The 24,076-nt window shown below is 40.3% G+C and overlaps 1 protein-coding gene across 1 annotated transcript in view; it reads right to left on the bottom strand.

Annotated features, from left to right (window-relative positions):
• The window catches only part of CAPN7 (calpain 7), a 141,326-nt gene that overhangs the window by 94,145 nt on the left and 23,105 nt on the right, over nt 1-24,076 (bottom strand). The window contains exons 4-5 of the mRNA XM_029589351.1: nt 23,546-23,613; nt 8,106-8,309 (exon numbers count right to left, since the gene is read on the bottom strand). Coding sequence (XP_029445211.1) covers nt 8,106-8,309; nt 23,546-23,613 — 272 coding nt within the window. The remainder of the gene's footprint in view (nt 1-8,105; nt 8,310-23,545; nt 23,614-24,076) is intronic.

The raw sequence follows: 24,076 nt of genomic DNA, 5'->3' as shown, positions 1-24,076 counted from the left end.
AACACTGAGAAGAGATGCTAACATATTTCACAGCAACGATTGGCAACATCTGTTGCAAAGAGACCGGCGGTGTAACGTGGATATCTTAAGGATCTGGAAACAAAGAGGTAGGCGATTTATGATAGCCGTCAGGAAAACAAAAACACAATAGATGCCTCAGTCTTATTTCAGTATTTATTAGAACAGAGATGTGCTCAATAATTGCCCGACTCAGGCCGAGTTTCGCAGCTCGTTGGCCGCTGCCTCAGGGGCTACAATCAAACCAAACAAGAATCATAGGGGCGGATTTTCATACTCCGCGAATAGGCCTACTTTTGTTTGCGCTCCAGGCGCAAACAAAAGTACGCTGGATTTTAGTAGATACGCGCGTATCTGCTAAAAACCTGGATCGGCGCGCGCAAGGCTATCGATTTTGTATAGCCGGCGCGCGCTGAGCCGCGCAGCCTACCCCCGTTCCCTCCAAGGCCGCTCCGAAATCGAAGCGGCCTCGGAGGGAACTTCCTTTTGCCCTCCCCTCACCTTCCCCTCCCTTCCCCTACCTAACCCACCCACCCACCCGGCCCTGTCTAAGCCCCCACCTTACCTTTGTTGGGGGATTTACGCCTCCCAGAGGGAGGCGTAAATCCCCGCGCGCCAGCGGGCCTCTTGCGCGCCGGGCACGGAGGGCGCGGCCACGCCCCCGTACCGCCCTGGGCCGTAGCCACGCCCCCGTACCCGCCCCCAAAACGCTGCCGACATGCCCCGAAAACGCCGCGACGACCGGGACCGCCCCCCGACACGCCCCCCTCGGAGAACCCCGGGACTTACGCGAGTCCCGGGGCTCTGCGCGCGCCGGTAGGCCTATGTAAAATAGGCGCACCGGCGCGCAGGGCCCTGCTCGCGTAAATCCGGACGGATTTACCGCGAGCAGGGCTCTTAAAATCCGCCCCATATTGAATTACATCAATAATCAAATAAAACCAACAATAAATAAATAAATAACATCATTAAGATCTTATAAATATTAAAAAGTTTTTTTCAAATAATCAAAAATCTTTTTAAACAATAATTAAGATCTCAGATATATTTTATAAATTATAATTTTTTGATATGACGACAACACATATAATTAAAAGCTACAATTGTTTATATAAAAAATATCAAAGAGCATTTTTTACCTTGAACACTTCAAATTCTCGGTGGAACTCCACACAGTGAATTTCATCAGACGTACAGCAAATGTATGATCAACTAAAAAATGATTATTTACAATGTAAAACATTAAAACACGTTTCATCATTTATAATGTACATGTGGTATATCAAAAAATCCTATTAGAAAAAATCAATTAAAAACCCAAAAGAAAATGTCAAAAGATGTATTCTTTTAATAATAATATATATTGACAGCATCAATGTTTAAAACAATAAATATGCCTGTTTGAGACCAATCATGCTAAAAATGAAGCAAATATTCTTATCACCGATTCAGTAATGCAAAACAAATATTAATTAAAAAATTTAAAAAAATTTTAATTTATGTAAATGCAACAAAAAATCGATTGTATGTATGAATGTACTAATCATAAAAGCAACGATAAATATATCAAATGAAAATAGAATGTATCTTGATAATGTTTAACTAGAATACAATTGAATTCTTCAAAGAATGCATTTTAATATCAGGCTTAGCAAAAGGTTAAGCAAAAGAAAAATATCGGGTGACAGGCACAGAAAAACCAGCCGCGCTTGGCAAAGTGCTTAGCAGCGGGTGACTGCTTTGCACTTTGCCAAACGCGGCTGGTTTTTCTGTGCCTGTCACCCGACATTTTTCTTTTGCTTAACCTTTTGCTAAGCCTGATATTAAAATGCATTCTTTGAAGAATTCAATTGTATTCTAGTTAAACATTATGGGGCGGATTTTAAAAGGAGCGCGAATAGCCTACTTTTGTTTGCGCTCCAGGCGCAAACAAAAGTACGCTGGATTTTAGTAGATACGCGCGGAGCCGCACGTATCTGCTAAAAACCTGGATCGGCGCGCGCAAGGCTATGAATTTTGTATAGCCGGCGCGCGCCAAGACGCGCAGCCTACCCCCGTTCCCTCCAAGGCCGCTCCGAAATCGGAGCGGCCTCGGAGGGAACTTTCCTTTGCCCTCCCCTCACCTTCCCCTCCCTTCCCCTACCTAACCCACTCGCCCGGCCCTGTCTAAACCCCCCCCCTTACCTTTGTCGGGGGATTTACGCCTCCTGGAGGGAGGCGTAAATCCCCGCGCGTCAGCGGGCCTCCTGCGCGCCGGGCCGCGACCTGGGGGCAGGTCCGGAGGGCACGGCCACGCCCCCGGGCCGCCCCGGGCCGTAGCCACGCCCCCGGGCCCGCCCCCGGAACGCTCCCGACACGCCCCGAAAACGCTGCGCGGTTCGGGCCCGCCCCCGACACGCCCACTCCGAAAACCCCGGGACTTACGCGAGTCCCGGGGCTCTGCGCGCGCCGGTAGGCCTATGTAAAATAGGCCTACCGGCGCGCAGGGCCCTGCTCGCGTAAATCCACCCGGTTTTGGGCGGATTTACGCGAGCAGGGCTCTGAAAATCCGCCCCTATCAAGATACATTCTATTTTCATTTGATTAATATATTTATCGTTGCTTTTATGATTAGTACATTCATACATTAGTACATTCATAGTACATTAGTACATTCATAGTACATTCATACATACATTCATACATATATTCATACATGTATGTATACATAGTACATTAGTACATTCATACATAGTACATTAGTACATTCATAGTACATGATTAGTACATTCATACATTAGTACATTCATACATTAATAACATTAATAGCTACCTCTTACAATGTTATTTATACAATGCTATTTATACATATATATAATCATCTGATCTTCATTTTCCTTCTCACTCCAAGTTATTGATTTCCTTGTTATATGTAACTGCTTTTCTGCACTTTTGTTCAAATTGTAAAGTCTTATTATTATTGCACCCCTGTTTCTTGTGAACCAGCATGATGGGACTATCGTCCTGAATGTTGGTATATAAAAAAAACTTAAATAAAAAAATAAAAAAATACATACAATCGATTTTTTGTTGCATTTACATAAATTAAAATTTTTAAAAATTTTTTAATTAATATTTATGTTTTGCATTACTGAATCGGTGATAAGAATATTTGCTTCATTTTTAGCATGATTGGTCTCAAACAGGCATATTTATTGTTTTAAACATTGATGCTGTCAATATATATTATTATTAAAAGAATACATCTTTTGACATTTTCTTTTGGTTTTTTAATTGATTTTTTCTAATAGGATTTTTTGATATAGCACATGTACATTATAAATGATGAAACGTGTTTTAATGTTTTACATTGTAAATAATCATTTTTTAGTTGATCATACATTTGCTGTACGTCTGATGAAATTCACTGTGTGGAGTTCCACCGAGAATTTGAAGTGTTCAAGGTAAAAAATGCTCTTTGATATTTTTTATATAAACAATTGTAGCTTTTAATTATGTGTGTTGTCGTCATATATTTTATAAATTATAATTTTTTGATATCTGAGATCTTAATTATTGTTTAAAAAGATTTTTGATTATTTGAAAATTTTTTTAATATTTATAAGATCTTAATGATGTTATTTATTTATTTATTGTTGGTTTTATTTGATTATTGATGTAATTCAATATGATTCTTGTTTGGTTTGATTGTAGCCCCTGAGGCAGCGGCCAACGAGCTGCGAAACTCGGCCTGAGTCGGGCAATTATTGAGCACATCTCTGTTCTAATAAATACTGAAATAAGACTGAGGCATCTATTGTGTTTTTGTTTATCTTAAGGATCTGTCCAACAAATCAGAGGCTAATGATAATTTTTTTTTTTTTTTTTTTTTTAAACAGGTTGAAAAACTCCAAGATTTATTATAACAGATATTGAAAACAGGATCAGTCCTGTGACAAGAGCCATGTGGCTTTGTCGGGAGGGACAATTCTGCAAACAAGACAAAATAAAAAATTGCCCAAAGGGCATATCACGATAAAGGCTACATAAACATTATCTATACAAGGATAAATACATGCCATGAGAAGTTCACCATAAATAGCATCCTTCTAGATTTTGTATTTTTTGAGCAACTTATGTTTTAGTTTAGATATGTAAAAATACACCATATAATTAGTATTTTACATGTTACGCATTTTTTTTCTTTTTACTGTTTAAACCTCCATTGAATTATATGTTCTTGAACACATATATATAGCTTTTCCATGCTTTGGTAGATGCTTTCTACATTATGTTGTGAAAAGGGGAATGGAACAGCTCCCCTATGAGGAAAGACTAAAGAGGTTAGGATTTTTCAGCTTGGAGAAGAGACGGCTGAGGGGGGATATGATAGAGGTGTTTAAAATCATGAGAGGTCTAGAACGGGTAGATGTGAATCGGTTATTTAGTCTTTCAGATAATAGAAAAACTAGGGGACACTCCATGAAGTTAGCATGGGGCACATTTAAAACTAATTGGAGAAAGTTCTTTTTCACTCAACGCACAATTAAACTCTGGAATTTGTTGCCAGAGGATGTGGTTAGTGCAGTTAGTATAGCTGTGTTTAAAAAAGGTTTGGATAAGTTTTTGGAGGAGAAGTCCATTAACTGCTATTAATTGAGTTGACTTAGAAAATAGCCACTGCTATTACTAGCAAAGGTAACATGGAATACACTTAGTTTTTGGGTACTTGCCAGGTTCTTATGGCCTAGATTGGCCACTGTTGGAAACAGGATACTGGGCTTGATGGACCCTTGGACTGACCCAGTATGGCATGTTCTTATGTTCCTAACTCCTCCCCTTACTTCCTATACGTCGCTCCTATTGGATTTTGTTGGATTGACTTGATAGTGTGGTAAATGTTATGTGATTTTTTTTGGCATGGTTTTTGACTTCTTTATTTGTGCTGACCATTTTTGTTTCTATCAAGTACAAAAACGCTATGGACAGTGTGTGCTATTTACAATGAACTTCTCATGGTAGGTATTTATCATTGTATAGCTCGATATTTATGTAGCCTTTATTGTGATCTGCCCTTTAAGCAATTTATTTTATTTGCAGAATCTCTCCCTCTCTCAATCCACCCATTAATCTCTTTGTCAATCCCCCAAACCTGTCCCCACCAGTTTCTCTCAATCTCATTCTGTTCCCAATAGCCTCTCTCTTAATCTCCCAAATTTCTCGCAATCCTTCCATCCTGTCCCCTTCACCAAGTTGTTCAATCTTCTCATCCTACTCCCTCCAGTCTCTTTCAATTCTCCTGCCAGTCCTCTTTCTCAATTATCCCACCCATCTTTCTCAATCGCATCCTGTCCCCCAATTTCTCAATCCCCCCACCAGTATCTCTCTCAGTCCTCCCATCCTATTTCCACCCACCTATGTCTGACCAACATCCTCTTTCTCTCTCCTTAGGCTTTGCCCAATGTCTATCTTTCTCTCTCGTCCCCATCACTCTCTCTCAATCAGCATAAAACATTCCCTAAACCCCACAAAAACAAACGACAGGGGCTAAGTGGCTCCAGCATTAACACTTCTCTCCCCATTCCTCCTTCTATTCTATATTCAGTATCTCCCCCTGCTTCCACCCTCTTTGGTTCTCTCACATTCACCTCCACTATTGCCCCTACTGGCTCACCAACTCTCCCCCCAAATTCACCCCTTTTCAAGTTACTCTCCCCAAAAGCATTCAACCACTTTTGCAAGTGTCTCTCTCAAATCCTCTCTCCTCCAATCACCATCCCTGACTCTTACCCTTCCACCCCACCATATCTGTAGCTTCCATTCTCTACCGTCCCATCACCCCTTCTCACTCAATTACCCCTCTCCCTTTCACTACCTATGATGGTCAACAATCCTCACCATTACACGCGCACACACACACACACACACACCTGCCTCACCACAACACCATTTCTGTTTTGCTTTTTTACCCTGCCCCCCCAATAACCACTTTTTTTTTTGCACAACTACCTTGCCCCTTACTTTTCACATCCCTCTACTTCCTTTCCACTTTCTTTTAAATCCCTTCTACTCCCATCCCTGGATCTCTCATGCCACCACTACTCCCGCCCCCCCCAACATGGTTCTTATACAATACCCTATCCTGGCCCTGGTCCCCCCTCGCACCTGTGGCAGAAAATGTGGCAGCATGGACTTTGGGGAGGAATTAAGGTCAATTTTATTGCTGACTTCAGGGAGATGGGAAGGGAAACAATATTCACCCCCCCCTCCCCCCTTCTTCCCCACAGCTTAAGCTCCTTCTTGTGCTGTTCTTCCCAACTCTTGCAACAATTACCCCTTTATGTCATTGTCCTCAGAAGCATTCACCCCCTCTTGCAAGCATTCACTTCATGCACTGTTCCTCAAAGTATTCAATTTACATTCACCTCCAATTATTCTGGCCTGACTGGAGCTTTGGGTAACTCCCTTCTCCCCTCTATTAGCTGAATACAAAGCCTGGGAGCACACGGAACTGCTGGGACTGGGTACACTCCAACTCTTCCCCTCCAGACCAGAGAAGAGCCCTCTACTCCAGACAGCGGGGGGGGGGGGGGGGGGGCTGCAGCAGGGAACTGACTGGCTCTTCATTGTTGGCTGTCAGCTCCAACCTCATCCCCCCTCCATGGTGGTGGGGGGAAGAAAGGCGAGTAGCACAGCAGGGATAAGCAGAGAAAACCCTCTGATCCCTGCTTCAGCCCTTCCCCTTGTCAGGTTGGGAGGCTGGAGTAGAATGGCTTTTCTCTGCTCTGATCTACTGTGTGTGCTTCCTGTTTCAGTCCTTCCCCTCTGCCCTATACAGGGCTACTCAGCTGCCATAAGACAAGAGCCACATTTTACACATGAAACTGTCACAGGTTGTCCATCCCTGTTTGACTGAGTGCAAGAAGACATCCTTTGATTAAATTGTTCCATTCCCTTGCATAGAAAACCTGAAGTATGTACATTTCCCGCCCAGAATGCAAATGTTTGTGACGTCTCAAGGGAGAGACATATTCCCTTAAAGAAGCTTCCAAGGAGGAGAGAACAGATCAATGTAGAAAGAAAAGAAGTCATTTTAAGTAGCAAACACTTAATGTACCTCTTATGTCTTTATTCTGGGCTGCCAAGAAGACATTTGCGCAGGCAACATGAGTGAAAGAAAAATGAAACAAAAATGCACAGGCTCAAAGATTTGAACAGGACCTCAACAACAACTTATACTCATGTCCTCTCTGGGGCTGGAGCATGCCACTCTATAGACATGGGATGGGAAATAGGGGTCTTAGCTGTCCCGACTCCTTGTGGGGAATGGATAGTTACTGCTTTGACTATGTTTTGATGTTGTTGAATATTCTATTGTATTTTTGATATACTGCTATTTCTGCTATGTTGTAGGCCCCTCTGGGTCCCTTGTGGAGGTGAGCAGCATATAAAACAAAAGTAAATACATGCCTTAATAAACACCTTCACAGATGATAATTTTACAACAGCACGCTCAGGGCAGAGGTCTGTGTGTAGAAAGTACTTGCAGATTTAAGCCAATTTCCAACGTGGTCGTCCGTACGTGAATCCGCTTTAAGAATCAGTAGCTGTGCGCAGAACCTAGCATGGGTCTATGCGTGCACATCTATGTATGCCTGCTGGGGAGCGGGCGCAAACATGTACGTTCACGTAAACGCTTTCCCTGCCCTAACCCCCATCCCTCCAGAATGCCTCTAACAAGTATAAAAGTACACCTGGAATCCTTTCTGCATATACATTTCCGGATAACTTTCCAAAGCTCATTTACATGTACAAACCTGTGCTTTATGCGCATAAATCCTTTGAAACTTCAGTCCAATCTCTCCTCAGGAAGGAAGGTTAGCATTTTTGAATAATTTTGGAGCTATTCTATGGGAACACACAAGCTGCAAGCATTCACATCAGCCGGAGGTGTCTGGGAGGCTCGATGCCTGTCCACAGAAGGGGATGGCTTATGACATGAACATTATTTACACACCTAGACTCCTGCATACAGACTGCACTGTGATTTCTGTTCCACAAAAGCATGTAAGTGGGACACCCCCCCGACAAATTTCCCTGCACCTCACCTCAGCACTTCAATCTCCTCTGCGCTGTACCTCTCTCGCGTGGGCTCATGATTGATCTGCACAGTTCGGACTGGCTGCACTTTATCATTCAAGGTAAAATCAGGTCCCAGGGGGAAGTATGTTCTGACAGGCTGGCTGGGTTTGGCTACTGCTGGCTTGTCTTTTGGCGGAGGCTTGGATACAGAATCTTTCAGTGACTCAGCTCTAACATAATAAAAAATAAATAAACATGGACATGACTGGCATTTTACTCATATTTCTGAATTAAAAAAAATATTGTTTGATCTATATGCAAACTTTTATTATAAGAGTCATTCATGTCTACTTTGCAGAATTGTTTCTCCCATCTGTTGTCTTTATTCAGTTTTAAAACTACATGTCACATTTGTCAATAATCGGCAGCCTTCTTATTTATTTATTTATAACTTTTCTATACCGAAGTTCAAATAACAGAGTTAATTATCACTCCGGTTTACATTGCAACCATAAAAAAAACAGTGACAAAGTTGTCTTACATAGAACAGGGGGAGAGAAAAACTTGGATACAGCTTAAGCATGGGGAGTAACGTATCAAAACTGGTAAGAACTGATAAGAGTTGGCTTTTTGGGGTAACAAAGTATTCCGAGGGAGGGGGTAGGAATGAGGTCTGGTGTCTCAATACATCCCCTGAGACATGCATACTCTGTCTCCATCAGGAGATGGCAAAATTGCCTTAAACCAAAGTGGTCATTATGATATCCACAAGGAATGTAAAAATGTCCATCCATATTATTTACAGTACACAGACTGTGACCCCAGTTTTAGCAAACTCAGAGTTAAAAGGCACAGCAGTGTGACGGGTATTAAAGCAGCTCAGTATAGTGAATGGGGACTAACAGTCATTTTTATTAAATAAAGGGCCACACAATAACTTCATATAAGAAGTTACAACATTTAAACTCAGGATGACACAGCTAAAGCTGTGTCATAAAGCACACAGAGCACAACAAACAGGAACACATACTACAGACTTTCAAAATCTTATATTTCTTGTTTTAAATAGAAGTACAGTAGAAACACTATAAGAAAGATCAATTTTCAGATAACTCAACAGTAGTGTGATGTAGTTGCACATATTTCTTTAACCATGGATTTATTTTTCAAGTTTTTGTGTAAAACCAGGAAACATATAGGGACAGATGTAAAGATGTGAACATACATACCCTAGAGGAAAGGCAATATATAATATAAATACCTCAGAGACATCAAAGCAAAGGAAAAGGGGCTCTGGAATGAGGGGGTCATGAGAGGAAGATGAAAAGCGGTAAACTCATGAGTAATCTACAGAAATATTTCTTTATAGAAAGGGTGGCAGATGCATGAAAAGGCTTCCCAGTGAAGGTGGTGGAGACAAGGTCAGTATCTGAATTTAAAAAAACAAAACATGAGACAAGCACAGAGGATCTCTGAGGGAGTGGTAAGGATTGTAGCGCTAAGCAGCTGTGTGGATGGGCAGACGAGATATGGGAATCTTGTTAAACTCTTGTTTAAAGTGATACCTAGGAACAGAGGTTTCTGATTTCTGGAAGAAAACAAAAGTAGTACCCGAAGATGTGAGTACACCCCATGGGAAGACAGATCTGTAAGTAGTTAATCATGTCTATATAATTAATTCGCAAATGTAATTTTTTAGGTAAGTAAAAGATTTCTTTTTGGCCAATTGCAAACAACAGTGCACTATTTTTTTTTATCTACTTTGGGGACGCCTATTGTAGACCATTCTATTTAAGGAGTACTTATTAAGAGTGATTGTGAATTATTTGTCTGTATATTTGTTAATAAAATGTGTACTGGAAAAATAACAATAGTATAAGTTGTAAGTCGAAGTGTTGGGAAAGTATAATTTGCACTCTGGTTTTTTATTTTTTATGTCTGATTTTTATAGCAGTTTCAGCACTTGAAAGGGCACTGGGAGCTGGAGAGTTAACTGGGTTGACAGGTAAAGAGAAAGCGGGAGGATGTAAAGCTCCAATATGGGTAATAGGACACAGTGGGCGAAAATTGGGGATTTTCAGAATTAGGGGTTGTGGTATGTACGGAAGCTATCTGTAAATTGCAAGCACATGTACCAGGGATTTTAATTGTCTTACATACTTTCCATGAAGTTACAATACTTTTAGGGCATGCTCACATCTCTTTTACCACTATGATATTTGGTAAATATTCAGCCATATTATTGACTTCTATAGTATCCTATTAGACAATTACAATTAATTCCAAATTTAATTTTCTTATGAGACATCAATATCCCTTAGCCAGAGAAGCACAGGAAGGTATTGCTTCACTGCATAATAGAATCTAGTGGGTCACCTTACAAATACTCCCTTGTTCCCAGTTTTAAAACCTTCTGGGGCGTGGTGATTAGTACAAGACTTAAGTGCACTAGGTGAATTGGTATTAGCTGAATACTATAATGTTACAAATCCAGCTACAATTCTTAAAACAGAATCTTTGGGCAATTAGTATACAGTTTTAGATTTGGCTAATGAATATTATTGTGTGCATCTAGCTTTCCAGTATGATAAGAAACTAAAAAATACTTCTCACTTTCAATTTAAAAAAAAAATTGGAGTACATTTTTCCCCTGTAACCTGCTTAGATTTATTTATCAGATACCAGTGATTCTGGGAGCTACATTTACCATTATAAGATTAAATCACACTTGCATAGAGCCTCACAATAATCTCATCTTAAAAATAAATGAGACCACTTGCACAACTTTAGCACTACTCACATCTGTGCTCCTTAATTGTAGAATAGGAAGAAGATGTAGCTCTAGGAGGCTGGAAGGCAGGAATGTATTTCTACTCCATGTTCTGTGTTCTCAAAGTATGCCTACCACATACGAGAACAAGCTTTTAGTAATTAGAGTCATTTGTTTGGGTAGTAAAAAATAGTGCTTGTTTTAATGTCCAGAAGTCTGAGAGTTGAACAAAAATATTAAGCGTCTCTTTTTCTAAGGACCTGGGCAGAGAGCTTATAAGAGAGAAACAAATGAATACGATATTGCAACCTGTGTTCATAGGTTTATAAATTGGCATTGCTGCTAAAGCCCATTTTGTCCTTTATTGGTACAGTATTTAAACATTTGGTGATCCTGCATTAAAAGATCTTTTGGTTTGGGATAATAGTATTTAAGACTTCCAGAGATGTAGGTGTGGTATTCTGTGGTAGCAGGAGTGACTGAGGCTGGTGGCATCTTCTAGACTAATGCCTCAATAAATCAGTTTGTCTAAGATATCAGCTACCTTGGTATCATTTTTTGCTATTTAAGAAGTATTGTACTGTGGCTTCTAATCCTGAGTACTACAGTTAGATTATGAAATACTCAATCAGGCTATAAGCTTAATACATCAGGGACCCAATATTTACCTGAACTAGTCAATTATCTGATATAGCCTTTTCTAACAAATAACATTAGAGCTGCATATTACCTGCATAAAATGTTTTTGTTGATCCCTAAAGATTTTTAAATTATAGATGTAAAGCAAGTTGAGGAAACCAACACATGCTGAGTAGGGCTTCATAGGAGTAATAAAATAATTGCCTTTAAGATTTTCAAATATGGCAGAAGGTAGGCTAGGTACTGTATAATGATTTCAGTTCAGGGTGTACACCTAAGAAAAGGGAATAGGAGGAATATCTCGCTTACATTTGCAGACTTTGCAGCACAAGAGATTACTAAACAAGCTTGTTAATTAGCAGTTAAGGAATGTGTACAAACTAGAGCACAAAGGATTATGAACAGTGCAGCAGCAGCATGAATCTGTGGGGAAACAGAAGCTATGTACACCCAGCTGGTATTATTTGTTACACTTTAAATGTTTAAATTTGATATTACATGGGTCTCATTGGCCTATGCCCAGCATATGGGTTCCAAATCTACAGCCATTTTGTTCTTTTGTAACCAGGGCTGGAAAATAAACTATGGTTAGAAATGTTTCTCATTTTTTGTCATTGTATGCTAGAGAAAAGAGTAAAGGAGCTGAAGATTTAACTAAACTCCCAATTAAGTTATATTCTAGGCAAATGGAGGAATTACATAAGCAGAAAGAGGGAAAAGTATTTCTAGATAGAATAGTTGCTGAGAAAGTATCTGTGGTAAACAGGTTTCAGATGATGTGGAATATAGAACCAGTGGAAGTGATGCTTGGTATTCCCAGAATTAATTAATAGGTGCAGTAATCTAGAAGGATGGGAAGTATTAGAAGAAGGATAAATGGCAGAGGTGTTTAGCCCTTCATAAGGAGTTAGTTTTGATCCTGACAGAAGCACAGGTATTGAAATGTTGATAGGATTTGAAGGACAGAATAAGCTGGTATATAGGACAGCTAAGACTAGCATACAGTTACAATGAAAAGAAGTAACAAGTCAGTTTTTATATATTTACCAGATTATCCAGTAAATTTGTTAGGTAGGGATTTGTTAAAAGCCACGGAAATAGAGCTTTCTTTTGCATCAATCTCCAAAGTTGTGCATTCAGCCAGACAGTTTGTTACTTTCACATACAGACAGGAACAGTTTCTATAGGTGCCTGTTTCAATTGAAGCCCTTCTATTTTTTAAACCTTGTCCAAGACCTTCATACTTCCAACTGATGCATCTGTGATTATCTAAACGATCTATTAAGTACAGTATTTACAGGATCTGTGTGCAAGGCACCCTACAGAACTACCTATATAAAGAGCATAGAAAGGAAATAAAATAAATTCTACCAAAGTACAAAACTGTCTGTCCCAGGTTTCATTATCACCTTAAGAAAAGGAACACAAAGGGTTTTAAATCCCAGATGGAGAACAGTTCACTCACCACACCTTGTGAAGAAATTCGCTTAACTGCTATTTGCTGAATTAAGATATATCATAATGTTAATTTCAATGATGCTGCAATTTCACTTTAACTATAACCTTACTTTATTGTATGCCAGAGTTTATATCTTTTCAGACTGAAAAAGAAAACACCTTCCTTGCCATTTGAGCTGTAAAGCTTGAAGATTATATTTTTCCTCAGTTTGATTTTCTCATTTTTAAATAGATCATTTTAATTTTAATTTTTGTTTTATTCTGGATCGATCCAAATACTTTTTTGTCTACTTTTTGAGCTCAAATATGTTACTTGTTATCTGTCTTTTTTGTGTTATGTGTGTGTCATGACACCTGAAGAATGCAATGAGTGAATCTGTGTGTCAGTTTAGTGAAATGCATGTGTCTGTGTAATGTCTGAGCACTTAAATTCATATTACCTAATAATTAAGAAGGATTATTATTATAGCAGATGTAGGGATTACCAGATATAGGGAGCTAAGGCCATGACAGAATTTGTCTCACTGATTAATTTGAATTTGTTTTGCTTGTTATATTAGGCTTTAAATAACATATACATCTAATACTGATTTAAGAGGCTATGCTCAGATGTCAGAAATCCACCCAGCTGAGAGATCTGCATACGTCAAATGTCATTGATTTCAGAAATCATCCCATCCTATGCACAGAAGTCATTGGGCACTTTTCATCAGATGGACATTAATTTCATATGTGATAACTGATTGTCAATAACAAAAAATATGAAATGATACACCTAGTCAATATTTTAGTTATGTACACATTTAAAATTGTCACTATTTAGATTTTAAGTTAATACCACAGTCTGAATTGAAGCAGTCTTTAGTAGCCTTACAGTTCCAGTATTTTGTAGCATTATGCAGTCCTACACCTTATAATGAGTATATGCATTTACTTGCTGAGTCAGTGAGATGATTATTTGATATGTTCTTTTTACTTTAATCTATGAAAGCTAATCTGATCACACTAACCAAACACCCTGACCCACTGCTGGCCACCTGACAGTGTGATATGTCTTGGTATAAATCAAATATTCCCTTGAGGTAAATTCTGCTCTATTGCTGCTTCTGCACAAGTATTTTTCCCTTTTTGAGCATTTCTTCCTGTAACACTACCTATTGGTTTCTTTACCTAGAGTTTAGTCACAAGCGCTCAGAGATGTGCTCTGGTAGCGTGACACTTCTGTTCACCTAGGCCCATTTCTGTCTATGACCAGAACATGTCTTATTTTTTGCAGCACTTTTATAACTTGTCCCTCAGGATGTATGCACAACACAGTATGAGTCCTTATGCTGTCCTTCACTTTTCTGGTAACGTGCATTGATTATATCCCTGCTTGCCATTGTAATGAATATTATCCTGGGTAGTTGTTTACAATAACAGTATTCCTTGTAAAGATTTGCCCAGTATACCTAGTATTATATGAGAAACATAATATTTTCATACTAGTCTCTCTTTGTTCTCCTTACCTTTACCTGTTACTCCACTATTGTGTAATTACTTGACTCTGAAAAATAACATATGTGGTCTTGCTATTATAAATTAGGTCCTTTTTATAATGCAGGTACCCTTATTGCTCAGTCATAGAGCTAATGGCTACCTAGTGAAACTTATTTGTCAATTCAAGAGTGCATGTCTGCCTATTAGTCTCATTTACTTTTAGGGGGGATCTAGAGGGATAACACACACAAGGTTAGCTTAGCTTACACATTTAGCCCATTTGTCATAATGACTTCATACAGTTCTGTCCTCCGAACTGGTACTTGGGTGTGCCACTTTGCCATTTGTAAGTGGCACAAGAGGGAAATGAGAAGTATGCCTGAACACAGAAGACCAAAATGGAGAAGGAAATCCCCAGAACCCTCTGCGTGTCTTTGGCCTGCCTGAGCTGAATGGACTCTGAGTGACTTACAGAATGTCCCTGGATATCTGTGGAGGCAAGCTGGCACCAGACAGGTGATGTCTATTCATAGAGTCACCACAGGGGAGCTTCAGGCACTATTCTCAGGAGTTTGTAATCCACACAGTTACAGACGTGTTGATTGTCTTGACCAGTAAGAGTTTAACCAGAACAAAGAAAGTCATGGGAAATGGGCTACACATCCTGGGAAGCCAATCAGGATAGTTAGCGATGATTTAATCATGCAGTTGACATCACAACTTATGTAAATGATCCTTTGGGCAGTCATGCAAGTCTCTAGAACCTTCTACCCTGTATTTGAATGTTATCTATAAAACAAGGATCACTTTCTGTATACGATGAGATGCTGGTCAGATTGTAAGACGAAGGGCACCCAGTACCCAGCATCTCCCGAGAACACTTATATTAACTAATAAAAAATACATTATACTTTTACTGAGTCTAAGTGTTCTTGTGTCCCTGGCCATAAACACAGAGGAAGCTTTAACAAGTCACAGATTAAAAATATGTGTTGAGGAAAGTATTTTTCAAGTTAAGGATAGTCAGGCGCCTTAGGTTTATATTACGTCAAAATGATTTTCGTGCTGTGGCCCAAGGGCTAAATTTTTATCTACAAGAGGCTGTTGCAATGCCATCTATTTTAGTCTTCTAAACAATCATTTTTGGGTGCTTCAAACAGACCAGAATGTCACTGCTCAAATAATAATGGGCCTTGGTGAAAGGATCATCTAACCCTAGTCTTAAGGGACATATATTGGCTTCCTGTAGTCTTTAGAGTATGGTTTAAGTTTATGATGATCTTTAAAGCATTGCAAGAAGAAGATGAACCAGAATATCGGAAACATCTATTAAGTCCATATGTCCTTGGGTGGTCTCAGTGGTCATTAGAAATGGGAAGTTAGAGGTTCCCATGCATAAGGAGTGTCATTCTCTGTGGCTGCACCTATTCTATAGAATAATGTTCTATTATCTCTTAGATTAGAGTGGGATGTGAAAAAGTTTCAGAAAGATTAAAAAATGTACTTGTTTAATCAAGCACACTCAGAACAAACTTGTTAACAATGCCAACAGAAAGGTAGATGCCCTGATGGAATATGTTTGGATCTTTGTATTGTAGTCATATTATTTGGATATGATGTACATGTTTTATGTAGATTGTTGTAATCCGCTTTGTACAATGCTTTTGCTAAAGATGGTATATACATTTAAATATCTAGAATCCCTGTAATATCAACTGGTTCAACTTGTAAAGTGAAAAATACAAAAAGACATTTCTCAGTTTCCTCGCCAAGTAAATCCAATCCAGAGTAACAGATGCGGAATAATGTAGCTACTGTTGAACAGTTAGTGTATCTTTGCACAAACTGTGTGACACAGAACACGTTGCATGCATAAGGCTTTTGTGTTTCAGTGAATGCCACCATCAGAGTTCCCTCATCTCATGTCATAACCACAATTTTAAAGGAAATAGAGGGATTTCAACAGAGATTTGCCATCTATCCCTTTTTGGAGAATCTGAAAGGGTATTAAATGGTAATACCTATTCTCAAAACTAAATGCAAAATATTTCTCTGACTAGACATTATGTTTTAGACCCAAGTGGGGTATGACCTTTCTTACATGGATCTGTTTCATACCAGCAGCAGTGCAGCAATATTAACCAGCCCTCTCTATTTTAGAAACTGTAGGCCTGTGACACCAGTAGCCAAGGCTGTTCTGGAGCTGAAGCATAAAAAGGTTTCTCTCAGTAGCAGCACAGAACCCTCTTCAAAGTACCGTAAGTTTCAGACTCACATGAACTGAGCAAGTTTATTACGCATGTTAGTAAATTAAGTTGCTACCTACAAAACAAATATATGATTTGTAGAAGAGGTGACCATATTGATGCCCTTACACTAAATATAACAGAGGAGAAATAACTTGCAACTAAAATCTACAAGAGTTCATCAAGCAAAAATAACTGATGAGTTGAGCACTGTGCAGTTACATGCACGAAGCTACAGAAAGGACATGCATCATCATGAGCCCTATTTCCCAATGATACATTTCTACAGATTGCTCTTTACTTTAATTATGAATCCTTTGGAGATATATTTTTTTTTTATTACATTTTGGATTACGTTTAAAACAAATACTATGGAAGCATGTCATTTACAGGGCAAGAGAGAGTTTTCTGCCAGATGGGTGTGTGAAAGATCTGCTCTTGAAGGAACAAGCCAAAAAAAACCCAGTAAACCCTGCAAGTAAAATTGCTGTCTCTTCCAAATGCATATCCAAAGAGGGAACATTCATGGCCAGTGGAAATCAGGCAATACAGAATGTTTATGTTTGTTTCTTGATGAATCACAACTTGCAAGACTGGGAAACCAGCCTGCCTCTCCCAAACATTCAAACTGTGGGATCGAGATGTGCGGGTCCAGAGGCATGTACCTCTTTTTGAACCCGTATCAAAGCATTGTGGGGATAATTTTGAAATATCACTCATAAAAAAGTGGGCAAATACAAGCATAACGTTACACCAATTTTCAAAGCAGGCTTATGCACATACGTTCGCTTTGAAAGTTATCCCACCAAATCTAAGCGCAAAAAGTATACCTGCTTTTTCTGTCAATAAGCAGGCTGAATTAGCCCTGCTATTTGGGCGACATCATCGGACAGCGCACTCTATTGAACACTTTCTTCAAGATTCAAAGTCTTTCTGCTGTGCATGTGCAGCACTTCCTGTGCGCAACTCGCAGCTCCTCTCCTTCAGTTATTTTTCTTCCGCGCTCGGGCACAGACGCTTTTCTTCTCCTCTCTCTCCAGGGAATTTCGCCACCTCGATTAGCGAGATTAAACAGCACTTTTCAGTGCTCCAATGGCAGCGAAAAAACCCAGTTTCAAATACTGTCAGTGCAGACACATAATGTCCGTCAGTGACAGCCACAAATACTGCTATATTTGTTTGGGCCTGGACCATGATCAAGCCTCATGTCAGGATTGTGAACGTATGTCCCCCAGGGCCCAAAGACAAAGGGCTGCCAAAACTGCTAGCTTTTGACAGGACCACTCACCAGCGGGCTCAAATGCCCCCACCTTGTGACGTTCCACCCAATTGTCCCCTGGGTCCAGGATGAAGGCTCGCAACTTGCCTAAATGGACCTCTTTGGCTGAACTGAGGCCCAAAAAGCATCGATCTGCCTCGAATATAAAATAGGTAAAATCTGGGTGGGAAGCGCATGGTCCCTACTCAAGTGCACCGTATGCATCGTAAAGTAATCGACACAGGAGCGGGTGGGAACGATCGAGACCAGATGTCAAGCCAAAAATCGACACACGACGCATCAGTGCCATCCAGCGCCCATAAGCCAAAGCACTCCATCTCTGCACAAACTGCGTCGCGTCCAACCAACCACGATGCACCGACACACTCCCATCATGCGACTCATGATGCATTCTTGTCACAAGGACCAAGAAGCACAGACGCATTCGCGCCATCATTCAAGCTCTTCGACGTGGGAAGAGTGCAAGATGCATGCGTTGTCCAAACACAAAAATAAATTACCATCGAGGTCTCATCCAACAAAGGATCCCATCTTGGATATCTTATCACATCCTCCATGAGTTTCCCCTCAAAAACCACTTTCCATTAGTTCTGCTTCCTCACAAAGTGATTGTTCTGAGTGCTCGGGACTTTCCTCTTGTTCCCATCTTAAATCATCACATTTACAAGAAGAACTAACTCCGAGAACTATACCTTCCCGACAGGAGCAAGTTTCTTGGGCTTCTTAAACTTTTTCAGAAATCCTTGCTGTGGGCATACACCGCTGGAAGTTATCCTCTCATGCTTTACAATCAAAACCTCAACCTCCAAAGCACCAGGAGGATACAAATACATTCCGCTCGCAGGCGGCCATAAACCAAATCTCTGCAGTAACAACAAATCTATTTCATCCTTATATCTGCAAGTATCTCCACCGCATTTTCTGGGTCCAACAGGGGATGCATCGCCTCCCATTACTCCTGACTCACCATCCTTTCCCGATCCAGAGTAGACCAGGGAAAAAGTCCATTTGCCTCATTCGACAACTCTGGATTCCCCGGGCAACCGTTACCCTGACTGCTCTATTGGTATACCCTCTGATTCACCAGAAGAGCTTCGTGATCATTCCTCTCTGCTGAAGACCTTACTTATTCTTGTTTTATTGAAAAACTGGGTACCCTTCCAGAAGTAGAATTCAGAAAATTACAGGACCCCAGGGAAGTTGTTTTCAGAATTCTAAAAATTTTAGATATTCCCGCTGAACCATCAGCTTTACCATCTCACAAATTATTGGACTCCATTCTAGCAAAGACCTGGGAGTCTACTCAATCAATACCTCCAGTTTCTAGAAAACTAGATCTGAAATTCAGATTACAAAAATCTAATACTAATGGAGTAGTTCAACTTCCCCATGCATTGGTCATTGTGGAATCAGCTATGAAGCAAGCGAAGATGAATAAGCTACATTCCTCAACTCCTCCCATAAAGGATCATATAATCTAGATCAATATGCTAGAATATCTTTTCAAAGTGCGATGCTAACTTCCCATATACAACAGCATCAATTTTACATCGTCCAATATCTTTATGAATCCCTCCAACTGCTAAAACCATTTCTCCATTTAGACACAGGACAAGTATCACACTTCAACCTTTTTACGACATGGAAGAAGGCCTCAGACATCTTCTATAGACAGTATACAAATCTTTTGAAACATCTTCCAGAACGTCCGCCATGGCGTGGCTATGGTCCAGTTCTATCAGAAAAGATGTTCATGAGAAACTGGCTAATCTCCCTTGTGTGGGAGACAATACAATAGTTCAACTAAAAGAACAAAATGTAGCAGTCCAATCTCTCAGGATCTTAGACCCTCAATCTTCATTCAGGTGCTATTACCAACGAAAGCCATACAAAACGTATATTCCAAATAGAGCGCAGCAATTCCAATCTTATCAGGTACCTCACTCATAGTTTCAATCAGCTCAGGCTAGACCCCACCAGAGAGAAAGGAAACAGAAACCAGTCCAGACCCCGCTCAAAAAACCTTCACAGTCTTTTTGAAGATATCTCAGCCACAGCCAGAATTCCCGATTGGGGGAAAAATCCAAAATTACTACCCAGAATGGCAAACAAATCATATCTTCAACACCTCACTGCCAGGGTGACAGATATCTCCAATATTCACCTGCTGGAGCAAGAACTACAGATACTGCTACAGCAACAAGCCATCCAAATAATTCTGAAGAACAAAATCAATTCAGGATTTTACTCCCAATACTTTCTCATCCCGAAACGCTCAGGGGGTCTCCGTCCAATTCTAGACCTTCGATCCCTAAACAAATTCTTCCAGAAAGAGAAATTCAAGATGACATCCCTCAAAATAGTTCTCCCCTTCATACAAAAGAACGATTGGATGTGTTCTCTAGACCTCAAGGATACATACACTCACATCCTGATACATCCCCCTCCTGTTGCCAGTTCCTTTGCTTCCAGGTGAACTCCATACACTACCAGTACAAGGTTCTGCCCTTTGGTCTCTCCTCCGCTCCCACTTAAGGCGTCAAGGAATTTCTCTATTCCCTTACCTGGACTATTGGTTAATAGTTTCTCCCAACCCAAACTCCTCCTCTCAGCATCTGAAAATGACAATTTTATGTCTAGAATCTCTGGATTTCCTTATCAATTACGAGAAATCGGTACTCAAACCGACTCAGATAGAAGCTTGTGCATTCCTTCTCCAGGAAAGGATCAAATACATCAACTAGGTTCGGACCTACTATTAACGACGAAAACAATTGCCCACCAAATTCTGACTTTTCTGGGACACTTAGCAGCTGAAATTGAATGTAGTTCCCCACAGTCACCTTCATATGCGTTGTCTTCAATGAGGATTAAAAGCTCAGTGGATTAAATTCCTGATGACGATGTCCACAGTGGTAACCATCAGCTTGTGGTTAAATACAAACAGTCTGACAGTGGGATTTTCACTTCAAGACCAAGTCCACAACTTAATCCTAACAGATACCTCGACATAGGATAGGGAGCACATCTGCTGCATTTCAAAACACAGGGTCTATGGACACAAATCGAAAGATTATATCCAATCAATCTTTTGGAACTCAGAGCCATGAAGAATTCACTAAAAGCTTTCACGTATCTTTTGAGAGGTCAATCCTTAATGATACACATGGACAATCAAGTTGGGATGTTCTACATAAGCAATCAAGGAGGGTCAGGTTCCTGGACTCTTTGCAGGGAAGCCGTCTGGATCTGGGAGTGGGCGCTCAAAAAATCAATAATGTTAAAGGCAACTTATTTACTGGGTATGGCCAATACGTTAGCCGATCATCTCAGCAGAATATTTCACCTCCACGAATTGTCGCTGAATCAAGCAGTAGCAAGCAAAATATTTCTACAGTGGGGTCAACCTTGGATAGACCTTTTCACAATGTAACAGAATCGAGAAGTTAGACAGTTCTGCTCAGTACATCCCAGCCCCATCAGGTACAGGCAAGACGCCTTCCTGGTCTCAAGGTCTTTTTTTATGCATTTCCTCCAATTTCTCTCATATCAAGGACAGTTCAGAAACTGATTCAAGTCCGATCTCGGATGATACTCATAGCTCCTGCATGGCAGAGACAACCCTGGTATGCTTATCTAGTACAGTACTCCAAAACAGAACCTTGGAATCTCGGTCAAGATCCAAATTTGCTGACCCAAGAAGAGGGAACTCTCCTCCACTCTCTTCATTCCTCTCTCCACCTGACATATTGGATGTTGAATGCAAATTCTTAAAATACTTCACTCTTTCAGCTGATATTCAGCACATCATTGTAGCATCAAGGAAGCCATCAACAAGGAAGAATTACTCCTTCAAATGGAAGAGGTATACTTCATGGTGCCAAACTCAAAATATTCTTTCCTTCGACGCCTACGGAAATCCTCAGCTACTTGCTTCATCTTTCCAAATCAAGCTTAGCTACTTTGTCAGTAAGAGTACACCACAGTGCCATAGCAGCTTATCATGAAAGATTTAATGGTGATTCATTAGTCTCACATCCTTTAATAACTTGTTTCATAAAAGGACTTTTCAATCTACACCATCCGCTCAGAAAACTACCGGTCCCATGGGAGCTGAACATAGTCTTATCAAACTTAATGAAACCTCCATTCAAACCACTACAATCTTCTCACTTGAAGTACTTAACTTGGAAGGTGATTTTTCTGGTTGCAATAACTTCACCTCGAAGAGTAAGTGAACTTCAAGCCTTAGTTCATTATGCACCTTATCTGCAATTTTTTCATGACTAAGTAGTGCTAACAATTCATCCAAAATTCCTCCCCAAAATAGTGTCAGTTTTTCATATCAAAGCATTAACCCTTCCAATTTTCTTTCCTAAGCCTCATGCTAACAAAAGGGAATCTTAAATCCATACATTGGACTGCAAAAAAGCATTAGCTTATTATAAACAAAGAGCTCAACCTTATCGTAAATCTTCACAATTATTTATATCTTTCAACCCCAATTCACAAGGGGTTGCAGTCTCAAAATGAACCATATCTAACTGGATCTCAAACTGCATTCAGTTCTGTCATACTTCTTCTCAAACTCCCTTATTAGATTCAGTCTCAGCACACCAACTTCGAGCAAGGGCATCTTCCATTGCGCATCTCAGAACTATATCAATAGAGGACACCTGTAGAGCTGCCACTTGATCTTCAGTTCACACCTTCACAGCTCATTACTGCTTGGACCATTTAACAACATCAGACAGCATAATTGGCCAAGCAGCCCTCTCCTGTGCTCTAGATCAGAAAACCATGCCCACCAAGGAATAAAAAAAAATATAATAATAATATGTAGGGTATGGAACAGTAGATATCATAGACCATTACTTTAATTCCATACTCTCACTTTATTCATCATATGCTTGGGGGAAAACAAGTAGCAGGGATAATTCAGCCTGCTTATCAATAGAAAAAAAAAGCAAGTTTGCTTACCGTAAATGGTATTTTCCATAGATAGCAGGATGAATTAGCCATGCTTCATGCCATCCTCCCTGGACATGTTTTCTGCTTCTTTACTCTAAGGCTGATGCCTTCTAGCTTTGTTATCAAGTGAAGGAGAGGAGCTGCGATCTGCATGCGGGAAGTACCGCACATGCACCGCACAAAGACTTTGAAACTTGAAGAAAGATGCCAATCGAGTGCGCCATCCGATGACGTCACCCAAATAGCATGGCTAATTCATCCTATCTACAGAAAACGCCGTTTACGGTAAGCAAACTTGCTTATATTGACCTCACAGTTTTCAAGAAAAATATACGTGCATAATTTTTTAAAAGTCTGAACGTAAGCATATAAGTCCAAACCCCTCCAGAAATGCCTCCATTCAATCTGGGCCAATTTATAAGCGAATATGGAACAGTGCAGATTTTTACCCACATAGTGGGCAGGCAATTTTCTAAAAGACCATTTCCGTGCATAAAACACCATTTTACCTGCAGTGTCCCTTTGAAAAATTATCTTCTCTAAACAATTGTCTATGCAACTCTGGGATAAAGAGATGTGAACATATCCAGATGCACATCCTCGCACCTGAAGTTGGTCGCTCACCTGTCCAGCGCTTGCCGAGCCAGCTGTTTGAGCTTCGTTTGCAGGGTCTGATCAGATGTTTCATTTGACTGAAAGGAGAAGAAAGAGAGAAGCAATCAGTGAAAAAGCTCCCGAGAGGTCAGATACTGATCATTAGTACATGATGTTCTGTCCCCAGCAGTGGGTACATGTTTGTATCTGTACATATTGTAAGTCTAACTGTGTTTAGTGCAGTCCTCCCTTCTGAGGATTCTTAATACTGAAACACTTTTTGTAACCCATGATAATAGCCTGTGAGCCTTTGCCCTTAAGAGAAGCTCCCTCCCCCGCCACTTTCTCTCACTATCGGAAGGGCTTGAATGCCCCTCAATCTAACTTGAGTCTTCCTAGGTGCCTTATAGGCTCAAGGGACTGCCCTTCATGTTCCCCCTGTGTCACATGGTTCTTAGGCTCGCTGCCATTGGACCTTGCCCCCCCCCCCCCAGCATGTGGAGGTGTTTCTTTTAGCAGCTCTCAAAAAGAGCTCAGTCTTGCCCATGCTTGCTTCTGAGC

The sequence above is a fragment of the Rhinatrema bivittatum genome, chromosome 2, assembly GCF_901001135.1.
Source record: "Rhinatrema bivittatum chromosome 2, aRhiBiv1.1, whole genome shotgun sequence".
In the NCBI taxonomy this organism is placed as follows: domain Eukaryota; kingdom Metazoa; phylum Chordata; class Amphibia; order Gymnophiona; family Rhinatrematidae; genus Rhinatrema; species Rhinatrema bivittatum.
The sequence above is the reverse complement of the archived record's forward strand: the minus strand, read 5'-3'. Positions and strand labels throughout refer to the sequence as shown.